Source organism: Salmo trutta, chromosome 14, assembly GCF_901001165.1.
Source record: "Salmo trutta chromosome 14, fSalTru1.1, whole genome shotgun sequence".
NCBI classification, from domain to species: Eukaryota; Metazoa; Chordata; class Actinopteri; order Salmoniformes; family Salmonidae; genus Salmo; species Salmo trutta.
Window position 1 is genome coordinate 6591185 of NC_042970.1, and position 11476 is coordinate 6602660.

The 11476-nt window shown below is 43.4% G+C and overlaps 2 protein-coding genes across 2 annotated transcripts in view; one reads left to right on the top strand and one right to left on the bottom strand.

Moving 5' to 3' along the window:
- LOC115207286 (sodium- and chloride-dependent taurine transporter) overlaps positions 1 to 11476 on the bottom strand; it is a 48592-nt gene that overhangs the window by 19091 nt on the left and 18025 nt on the right. The window contains exons 2-7 of the mRNA XM_029774269.1: positions 10332 to 10561; positions 9681 to 9815; positions 5091 to 5325; positions 1608 to 1740; positions 617 to 751; positions 42 to 145 (exon numbers count right to left, since the gene is read on the bottom strand). Of these exons, the coding sequence (XP_029630129.1) occupies positions 42 to 145; positions 617 to 751; positions 1608 to 1740; positions 5091 to 5325; positions 9681 to 9815; positions 10332 to 10560 (971 nt within the window). The 5' untranslated portion in view covers position 10561. The remainder of the gene's footprint in view (positions 1 to 41; positions 146 to 616; positions 752 to 1607; positions 1741 to 5090; positions 5326 to 9680; positions 9816 to 10331; positions 10562 to 11476) is intronic.
- LOC115207176 (extensin-like) overlaps positions 11131 to 11476 on the top strand; it is a 570-nt gene continuing 224 nt past the window's right edge. The window contains exon 1 of the mRNA XM_029774160.1: positions 11131 to 11476. This exon is cut by the window's right edge and continues 224 nt beyond it. Within this exon, the coding sequence (XP_029630020.1) occupies positions 11131 to 11476 (346 nt within the window).

Below are 11476 nucleotides of genomic sequence, written 5' to 3' on the forward strand. Positions count from 1 at the left end.
ACCCATCCCCTCCCTCCCGCCCCCCTGGCGCTGACACTCACCTATAGCAGTTGTATTTGTACTTGTTGTAGCTCCCCAGTGACGTCATAGCTCCCAGACAGATGGCATACGAGAAGAAGATCTGAGTGCCAGCATCAATCCAAACCTGGAGGTAGAAGGGGAGAAGTAGACACGAAGGCTGAGGCGCATGCTTTGGCATACATTGGGTAGTATTTTGACTATTTTTGCTATTATTATGGTAGTATTTTGGGTAGTATTTTGACAGATTTTCTCTATACATGTTTTCTTATCCCAGGAGAATCACATTTGCCAATGGACTAACAATGAAAATTTGCTTTACAGCCAACTACACCACATTTACATTATCTTGGGGCATAAGTCCCTTTCTATTAATTATGGTGTTTTTTTTTAAAGATAACATCAAATATTAAACTCAAAGTATTTGAAAATTCTAGATTTAGGCCTGGCTTTAGTGTGGTTTGTTTGAATCCCGGCCACAGCTGCTAAATGAATAGATAGATGAATAAAGTCCCCAGACAAAGTGGGGCAGGACAGGGAGGGGCAGGGCAGGGCAGGGAGGGGCAAGGCAGGGCAGTGCAAGGCTAGGTGGTTCTACCTCGGGGTCTTTGAGACGTTGCAGGTCTGGGTACAGGTAGAACTTGATTCCTTCAGATGCTCCTGGCAAAGTGACTCCGCGGATCAACAGAATGATTAGCATGACGAAGGGGAAGGTAGCAGTGACGTAAACAACCTGTAGGACAACAGAGGACAAAACACGAGACAATGTATCAGTAGATTTACACATCGATAGTGTAGATCTCAAAAAAACAATATCATTATTTTTTGTTAAAAACACTTCAAATCTGATGTGTTATGACATTGAGACATTCTAAGTTAACTGTCAGAATCAGGCTGTCGCAAGGCCCTCTTTTATCACGATCCAATACTTTCTGTTATGCTCTCGTCTCTTGTTTTGTGAAGGCTGACTCTACGCTTCCCTTTTTCAGGAACCAAAGACCGCAGATACCGGATAACTTACAGCTTAGAGGGACAAGGAAACATAAATCAGCCTAAACCAAATGAATAAATGAGATTGGGGCAATAAGACAAGGTGTCTGGGATCGATCCAGCTTCCTAGCAGGCCCCGCGGGTGTTGCTGTGACTGGTCTGGCTCTTGTCTACACTCATTATACTGAAACCTAAATGCACTGTGGGAAATCTGCTCTTGGTTTATAGTGACAGCCTGTACTATAGTAGTAGACTGTACAACTTGGTGTATCTCCATAAGATGTACGATAAACCAGACAGCATCAGAGCCCAGAGATAGAGAGACAAACAGGAGGAATAACAGAGTAACTATCACAACCAAACCCTAATGCTTATCCTAAACTTAACCCAAGAAACGTGTTGCATATCAGCCAAATTGATAGTTTGAGCATCTATAGACCATATATAGGGGAGTATAGATGGCCTCTGTGCTATCACTTCTGCTTTGTTTGCTCTTTGTGGTCTAGGCCGGGTAACTGTAAAGCACTTTAGTGACAACTGCTGATGTATAAAGGGCTTTATTAAAACCGGAAATGGACAGAAATGGCATCCCAGCTCACTTTTCCGGTGGATTTGACTCCCTTCCAGATGCAGAAGAAGCAGATCACCCAGACCCCCAGCAGACAGAGGGCCAGGTCCCACTTGACCTCCCCAATCTCATCAATGCCACTGGAGATGCTGAGGACATTACGTCTATGGAGAGAAGAGAGGACACACACAGTCAGACTTGTTTGATGTTAGATTAGTAGGACGCCCAGAGTTTTTAGGTCAGCTATAACTACATCCCATAGATTTTCGTGGCCAGTTATAACTAGGGCCCAGAATTTTATCAAGTCAGCTATAACAAGGGCCCAGAATTTTATCAAGTCAGCTATAACAAGGGCCCAGAATTTTACCAAGTCAGCTATAGCAAGGGCCCAGAATTTTACCAAGTCAGCTATTGCAAGGGCCCAGAATTTTACCAAGTCAGCTATAGCAAGGGCCCAGAATTTTACCAAGTCAGCTATAATAAGGGGCTTGAATTTTACCAAGTAAGCTATGACAAGGGCCCAGAATTTTACCAAGTAAGCTATGACAAGGGCCCAGAATTTTACCAAGTCAGCTATAGCAAGGGCCCAGAATTTTACCAAGTCAGTTATAGCAAGGGCCCAGAATTTTACAAAATCAGCTATAACAAGGGCCCAGAATTTTACCAAGTCAGCTATAACAAGGGGTCAGAATTTTACCAAGTCAGCTATAACAAGGGGTCAGAATTTTACCAAGTCAGCTATGACAAGGGCCCAGAATTTTACCAAGTCAGCTATAGCAAGGGCCCAGAATTTTACCAAGTCAGCTATAGCAAGGGCCCAGAATTTTACCAAGTCAGCTATAATAAGGGGCTTGAATTTTACCAAGTAAGCTATGACAAGGGCCCAGAATTTTACCAAGTCAGCTATATTAAGGGCCCAGAATTTTAACAAGTCAGCTATGACAAGGGGACAGAATTTTACAAAGTCAGCTATAACAAGGGCCCAGAATTTTAACAAGTCAGCTATGACAAGGGGACAGAATTTTACAAAGTCAGCTATAACAAGGGGTCAGAATTTGACCAAGTCAGCTATAACAAGGCCCATAACGTGCTTTTTATAAAGTATGTACTACACAGCAGTCCTCAGATAAAGGTCACTCCCCTAGAATTCTTCACAAAAGGTACAACGTGTGTAGATGTTTCGGAGAAGCCGAATGAAAACACCACAGAGACATGACAGAGTAGACGGCTGGCTGGCGTCTATCTAAATATCAGTTTACAGCTTGTCCTTCAGCTCCAGCCAGCCAGTCTCTTCTCTACTCTTCTCAGTTAAGAGTGGTTTACCTGTTCCTGGCCCTGTGTTTGTGTTTGCCTAAGCATTCGTTCACTAACCCCACTGCCAGCGCTACCAGATAAACATGACTGTTGGGAGAGGAAAGGAGAAGCAGGGGGGAGGAAAGGAGAAGAAGGGGAGGGAAAGGAGAAGCAGGGGAGAGGAAAGGAGAAGCAGGGGTGAGGAAAGGAGAAGCAGGGGAGAGGAAAGGAGAAGCAGGGAAGAGGAAAGGAGAAGCAGGGGAGAGGAAAGGAGAAGCAGGGGGGAGGAAAGGAGAAGCAGGGGTGAGGAAAGGAGAAGCAGGGGAGAGGAAAGGAGAAGCAGGGAAGAGGAAAGGAGAAGCAGGGGAGAGGAAAGGAGAAGCAGGGGAGAGGAAAGGAGAAACAGCGGAAAGGGGAGAGGTGGGGAAGGGGGAAGAAGGGGAGAGGTAGGGAGGCAGGTGAGAGGTGGGGAAGCAGGTGAGAGCCTGGGGAAGGGGAAGCAGGTAAGAAGCGGGGAAGGGGGAAACAGGTGAGAGGTGGGGAAGAGGGAAGCAGAGGAGTGGTGGGGAAAGGGGAAGCAGGAGAGATGTGAGGAAGCAGGTGAGAGGGGGGGAAGGGGGAAGCAGAGGAGTGGTGGGGAAGGGGGAACTAAAGGAAAGGAACTAAAGGAACTAAAAGGAAAGGAACTAAAGGAACTAAAGGAAAGGAACTAAAGGAACTAAAGGGAAAGGAACTAAAGGAACTAAAAGGAAAGGAACTAAAGGAACTAAAGGAACTAAAATAACTAAAGGAAAGGAACTAAAGGAACTAAAAGGAAAGGAACTAAAGGAAAATAACTAAAGGAACTAAAGGAACTAAAAGGAAAGGAACTAAAGGAACTAAAAGGAAAGGAACTAAAGGAACTAAAAGGAAAGGAACTAAAGGAACTAAAAGGAAAGGAACTAAAGGAACTAAAAGGAAAGGAACTAAAGGAACTAAAAGGAAAGGAACTAAAGGAAAGGAACTAAAGGAACTAAAAGGAAAGGAACTAAAAGAACTAAAAGGAAAGGAACTAAAGGAAAGGAACTAAAGGAACTAAAGGAAAGGAACTAAAGGAACTAAAAGGAAAGGAACTAAAGGAAAGGAACTAAAGGAACTAAAAGGAAAGGAACTAAGGGAAAGGAACTAAAAGGAAAGGAACTAAAGGAACTAAAAGGAAAGGAACTAAAGGAACTAAAAGGAAAGGAACTAAAGGAAAGGAACTAAAAGGAAAGGAATTAAAGGAAAGGAACTAAAGGAACTAAAGGAAAGGAACTAAAGGAACTAAAGGAACTAAAGGAAAGGAACTAAAGGAACTAAAAGGAAAGGAACTAAAGGAACTAAAGTAAAGTAACTAAAGGAACTAAAAGGAAAGGAACTAAAGTAAAGGAACTAAAGGAACTAAAAGGAAAGGAACTAAAGGAAAGGAACTAAAGGAACTAAAAGGAAAGGAACTAAAGGAACTAAAAGGAAAGGAACTAAAGTAACTAAAAGGAAAGGAACTAAAGGAACTAAAAGGAAAGGAACTAAAGGAAAGGAACTAAAGGAACTAAAAGGAAAGGAACTAAAGGAACTAAAAGGAAAGGAACTAAAGGAACTAAAAGGAAAGGAACTAAAGGAAAGGAACTAAAGGAACTAAAGGAAAGGAACTAAAGGAACTAAAGGAAAGGAACTAAAGGAAAGGAACTAAAGGAACTAAAAGGAAAGGAACTAAAAGGAAAGGAACTAAAGGAAAGGAACTAAAAGGAAAGGAACTAAAGGAACTAAAAGGAAAGGAACTAAAGGAAAGGAACTAAAGGAACTAAAAGGAAAGGAACTAAAAGGAAAGGAACTAAAGGAAAGGAACTAAAAGGAAAGGAACTAAAGGAACTAAAGGAAAGGAACTAAAGGAACTAAAAGGAAAGGAACTAAAGTAAAGGAACTAAAGGAACTAAAAGGAAAGGAACTAAAGGAACTAAAAGGAAAGGAACTAAAGGAACTAAAAGGAAAGGAACTAAAGTAAAGGAACTAAAGGAACTAAAGGAACTAAAGGAACTAAAAGGAAAGGAACTAAAGGAAAATAACTAAAGGAAAGGAACTAAAGGAAAGATTCAAGTAGCTGAATCAAGTATATTCCAGCACTGTACTCACTCCCAGAACTCAGTGAAACTATCCTGTATAGATAAAATAAATTTAAATACATTTAAAAAGCTACTGTACTCACTCCCAGAACTCGGTGACGGGCGAGGTGAAGTTGGTGATGTTAGCGGCCAGCATCAGAGTCTTGTTCTTACGTACGGTGTCCTCCACACAGCGGTCTGTGTTCCAGGAGTTCTTACACTTGGCCCAGGGCAGCTCCGGTTGGAAGCACTGGAACAGGTAGTACAAACCCCAGGCCAGGATCACTATGTAGTAAATGTTCAGGAGGGACACGATCACAATAGAAGCGTAGCCGATACCTGGGGGGGGGGGGGGGTGGAAAGGTCAGGGCTCATGAATGTTAATCTTGCCAGACATCAGAAAACATGACATATTCAGAGGCATTCGTCTGGATCATTGAGATTATAGTACACTACAAAAACACTTAGGAAGGGAGATTTGATATTAAGAAACCCAATGTAGCTAAATGTTGCAATGAACTCATGTGTATGTTTTGAACGCTGTTGTAATCATTAAGAATTAGGATGTGAAAATCTCTTCTCCCTCCCCTCCACTCCTCATCCTCTCTCCTTTCCTCCATTCTCTCCCTTCCTCTCACAGATCACATGTTAACATCCCTGTTGAAAACAAACAACAGTGATAACGTCCTCCCACAGTCACTCAACGTCACTACCCTGAATGAAAATCTACCTCCCGTCCTCTATCCTCTCCCCTCCCTCCACTCATCCCACTGTCACCCTCTTGTCACTTCCGCTTAATGAAAATTAAACTGGGGCACCCCCACCAATCCATTCAGGCAGGCAGACACCAGGGCTGAAAAGTAACAGCTTGTTTTGCTGACGTCTGAATGTATTATACAAATAGAGAGGGTTAGAGTGAGGCTTGGCCTGGTTTGGCTGGAGGTGAGTGCCTGACTGTGTCCCAAACAGCACCCTATTCCCTATACAGTGCAATACGTTTGGCCAGTACTGCACTATGTAGGGGAAAATCGAATGCCATTTGAGATTTAGCCTATGTCTACAGGTAGAGCTTGTCAGCCTGCTGCCATCTAGACTGATACATACACAGCACACTAGAATTGTCTTTCCTGTTTCTAAGATGTCTGCCTGTCTATCTGCCTGTCTGTCTATCTGCCTGTTTGCCTGTCTATCTGCCTGTCTCTCTGTCTGCCTGTCTATCTGCCTGTCTGCGTGTCTGTTTGCCTGTCTGCCTGTCTATCTGCCTGTCTCTCTGTCTGCCTGTCTATCTGCCTGTCTGTTTGCCTGTCTGCCTGTCTGTCTATCTGTATGCCTGTCTATCTGCCTGTCTGTTTGCCTGTCTCTTTGCCTGTCTGCCTGTCTATCTATCTATCTGTCTGCCTGTCTATCTGCCTGTCTCCCTGTCTATCTGTCTGCCTGTCTATCTACCTGTCTGCCTGTCTGTCTGTCTGCCTGTCTATCTGCCTGTCTGCCTGTCTGTTTGCCTGTCTGTTTGCCTGTCTGCCTATCTGTCTGCCTGTCTATCTGCCTGTCTGCCTGTCTGTTTGCCTGTCTGCCTGTCTGTCTGTCTGTCTGCCTGTCTATCTGCCTGTCTGTCTGCCTGCCTGTCTGTCTGTCTATCTGTCTGCCTGTCTATCTGCCTGTCTATCTGTCTGCCTGTCTATCTGCCTGTCTGCCTGTCTATCTGCCTGTCTATCTGCCTGTCTGTCTGTCTGCCTGTCTGTCTGTCTACCTCTCTGTCTGTCTCCTTCTTGGGTCAGACCTCATTGCTAGGCATCTCTCTGATGTTTTCCTGTGCTGCTGCCATAGCAACCTATAATTCAGCACACTCTGTTCACAGCATGGCTGAGTCTCAAGGGCTTGTGTGTGTGTGTGTGTGTGTGTGTGTGTGTGTGTGTGTGTGTGTGGGGGGGGGGGGGGGGGGGGGATATAAAATATATTTTGATATGTTAAACACATGTTAAACTTTTTTCCTCCCTACATGATTCCATATGTGTTCTTTCATAGTTTTGATGTCTTCACTATTATTCTACACTGTAGAAAATATTAAAAATAAAGAAAACCCCTTGAATGACAATGTCCAAACTTTTGACTGGTACTGTACATTTAAAAACATGAACATCCATTGTATGTGTACGTATCTATCAGTTACACAAGCATGTCAGTACACACAACCAGTAGGTCACATGGGGGAGAGATGTTGTGCCGTGAGGTGATGCTTTATTTGTTCAAACCAAGCTTTCTGTTCACTTGCCCTATATAAGATGGAAGTGTGATCCACTCGTGGATCACACTCATGAATGTACAGTATAATACTGTACATTTCCTTGAATTTCTTATGGATTTGAGGACTTGTGATTTGTGAGTATTGAATGCTGTAAGAAATATTACATCTGCAGTAGTAAAATAACAGTGGTATGAGTGGTATGAGCAAATACACAGGACAAGAGGGAGTACGGCCAAGAGCACCTTCTATTAACTTTCAGTTTCCCATCAACCCTCAGTACTGACTGTGTAATACAGTTGAAGTCGGAAGTTTACATACACCTTTGCCAAATACGTTTAAACTCAGTTTTTCCACAATTCCTGACATTTAATCCTAGTAAACATTCCCTGTTTAGAAATGTGTGAAATGTCAGAATAATAGTAGAGAGAATTATTTATTTCAGCTTTTATTTCTTTCATCACATTCCCAGTGCGTCAGAAGTTTACATACACTCAATTAGTATTTGGTAGTGTTGCCATTAAAATGTTTAACTTGGGTCAAATGTTTCGGGTAGCTTTCCACAAGCTTCCCACAATAAGTTGGGTGAATTTTGGCCCATTCCTCCTGACAGAGCTGGTGTAACTGAGTCAGGTTTGTAGGCCTCTTTACTCACACACACTTTTTCAGTTCTGCCCACAAATTTTCTATGGGATTGAGGTCAGGGCTTTGTGATGGCCAATCCAATACCTTTACTTAGTTGTCCTTAAGCCATTTTGACACAACTTTGGAAGTATGCTTGGGGTCATTGTCCATTTGGAAGACCCATTTGCGACCAAGCTTTAACTTCCTGACTGATGTCTTGAGATGTTGCTTCAACATTTCCACATAATTTTCGTTCCTCATGATGCCACCTATTTTGTGAATTGCACCAGTCCCTCGTGCAGCAAAGCACCCCCACAACTTGATGCTGCCACCCCCGTGCTTCACGGTTGGGATGGTGTTCTTCGGCTTGCAAGCATCCACCTTTTTCCTCCAAACATAACGATGGTCATTATGGCCAAACAGTTCTATTTTTGTTTCATCAGACCAGAGGACATTTCTCCAAAAAGTACGATCTTTGTCCCCATATGCAGTTGCAAACCGTAGTCTGGCATTTTTATGGCGGTTTTGGAGCAGTGGCTTCTTCCTTGCTGAGTGGCCTTTCAAGTTATATCGATATAGGACTTGTTTTACTGTGGATATAGATACTTTTGTACCTGTTTCCTCCAGCATCTTCACAAGGTCCTTTGCTGTTGTTCTGGGATTGATTTGCACTTTTCGCACCAAAGTACGTTCATCTCTAGGAGACAGAACTCGTCTCCTTCCTGAGCGGTATGATGGCTGCGTGGTCCCATGGTGTTTATACTTGCTATATATTATATATTGCTTGTACAGATGAACGTGGTACATTCAGGCGTTTGGAAATTGCTCCCAAGGATGAACCAGACTTGTGGAGGTCTACAATTGTTTTCTGAGGTCTTGGCTGATTTCTTTTGATTTTCCCATGATGTCAAGCAAAGAGGCACTGAGTTTGAAGGTAGGCCTTGAAATACATCCACAGGTATACCTCCAATTGACTCAAATAATGTCAATTAACCTATCAGAAGCTTCTAAAGCCATGACATAATTTTCTGGAATTTTCCAAGCTGTTTAAAGGCACAGTCAACTTAGTGTATGTAAACTTCTGACCCACTGGAATTGTGATACAGTGAATTATAAGTGAAATAATCTATCTGTAAACAATTGTTGGAAAAATGACTTGTGTCATGCACAAAGTAGATGTCCTAACCGACTTGCCAAAACTATAGTTTGTTATCAAGAAATTTGTGGAGTGGTTGAAAAACGAGTTTTAATGACTCCAACCTAAGTGTATGTAAACTTCCGACTTCAACTGTATCTAAAGCAGCCAGGGCATATCAGTTGGCAGATAGTTGGCAGTTAGGAGAGGAGGGAGTCTAAGGGGAACAGGATGCATCTGCAGTACAGAGCACCTAGCAACCAGGCAGTATCAAAATAAGGCTAGTTGATTGGACTACCCTGGAGTCAGTGTGGGCGAGGCAGAGCCAGTGTAATACAATGTGTGGTATCTTTCCTGGCCTGGGCTGGCATGAATATGATTGACCTGTCCATCAATTATTTACTATTACTTAGTAGGCTACGCCATTCGTACATCACAACATTTGATTGCTGCTAAAGGTCATTGACCTGATTTGACAGAGAATGCTCTGCTCTTCTACAGTAGCAACGATTGCCAGGTCGTCATTGCAAATAAAATTCTGTTTTTTTTAATTGACTTACCTGTATGAATAAAAGTTGTATTAATTTTATATTTATTTAACCACGAAATACCCTTGAGGGTAGAAACCTATTTTACGAGGGTAACCTGAAATAATAACAACAACAACAACAAAAAAATAAAGAATGTACTCACCAGTAAAGATGGGGCAAAGTTTTTCCCAGCAGGTGATTCCACCCTCGGAGGTGTACTGTCCCAGGGCCACCTCCAGGAAGAACACAGGGAGACCGCCGCCAAAGAGGAAGATAGTGTACGGGATGAGAAATGCACCTGGAGGAGGAGAAGACAAATAACGATAACCACGGTAACCACAAATGTGTCAGATTCAAAATAAATAACGCGGGACAAAAAGCCAATGGAGTATGTGTGAATCGAGAGAGTAACTCTCTCAATCGGAGTATTACGGTGAACAATTTGACGTCAGTAACGTTAGAAAGGGAGTGAGATGGAGGACATTCGCTAGTCGAGTAAGTCAACCTTGGAATGGTTGGTCAATTGGAATGGCTTTGAACTGCAACGCCTTCGGGTTCTAGACAGCAGCTGTAACGGAACCATGGTTACGTACAGAGAGACTGCTACCTGATGACCTGTATCAACGCCATCTGCTAACTTTAATCCCCTCGTAGAACGCAACACTCTGCGTCTTCTGCTTACATGGATATGTCACAGTGAAATAGGGTCATTGGCCCCAAACCTCTTAGAATACAGAGTTGGAATTGGAATGGCTTCATTCCATTTCACTATTCTATGTCCTAGTCAGTAACTGTTTAGGAGACAGAAACTCACCTCCGCCATTCTTATAGCAGAGGTATGGGAAACGCCAGACGTTCCCCAAACCCACGAAGCCGCCAGCGACGGACAGGATAAAGTCAAGTTTGGAGTTCCACTTCTCCCTCTGGACGGGTTTCCCCTCTGCCTCGTCCTCGGGCCGGGTGCCAGGGCTCTTCCCCGGGGAAGGCTTCAGCGTGTCCTTATGGAAGTCCTTCAGACACTGGAGCTTCTCTTTCTGTGCCATGCTGCAGGGGGAGATGGAGAGGATTAGATAGAGTTGATCTGAGGCCGTTGATATCGTAAAGACCGTAACACAACTCTATTTAACCTGTCAAAAGCCATAGCTATAATTCACATACACATGCCATACAGTCATGTCAACACAAATTCCTAGAGGGGCTTGGCTATCCTCTTCTCCTTATCTAACCCTGGTATGGAGTAACTAATTTTCCAGTATATGCATCAATTAATCATTCCACATGTCCATAATACTGTAGTAATATTTTCGATTTTAGTCATTCATATCTAGATGGGAAATGCTTGGTGTAATAATCTTGAAGTATGTATGATATCATATAGACCTACATCAGGACTGCCACCCAACGAGGTATTATATACATAGTCATAGAATTGTATATTCAGTTCCTATTCACCTGTGGGCTGCCACTCAAAAATAAAATAAAAATGTAAAAAAAAATGGTACGTGAATACAAAGTATTGATCATTTTGATGAGTTAACAAATAATACATTTGTTATGTAAAGGCGAAAAAACTAAAGGAAGTGAGCCTCCACCCCCAACCCCACCCAGCCAACATGTCTCCACCCCCAAACTCCCATCTCATTGCTCCAACCCCACCCAGCCAACATGTCTCCACCCCCAACCTCACCCAGGCAACATGTCTCCACCCCCAACCTCACCCAGCCAACATGTCTCCACCCCCAAACTCCCATCTCATTGCTCCAACCCCACCCAGGCAACATGTCTCCACCCCCAAACCCACCCAGCCATCATGTCTCCACCCCCAAACTCCCATCTCATTGCTCCAACCCCACCCAGGCAACATGTCTACACCCCCAACCCCACCCAGCCAACATGTCTCCACCCCCAACATCTCATCCCATTGCCCCAACCCCACCCAGGCAACATGTCTCCACCCCC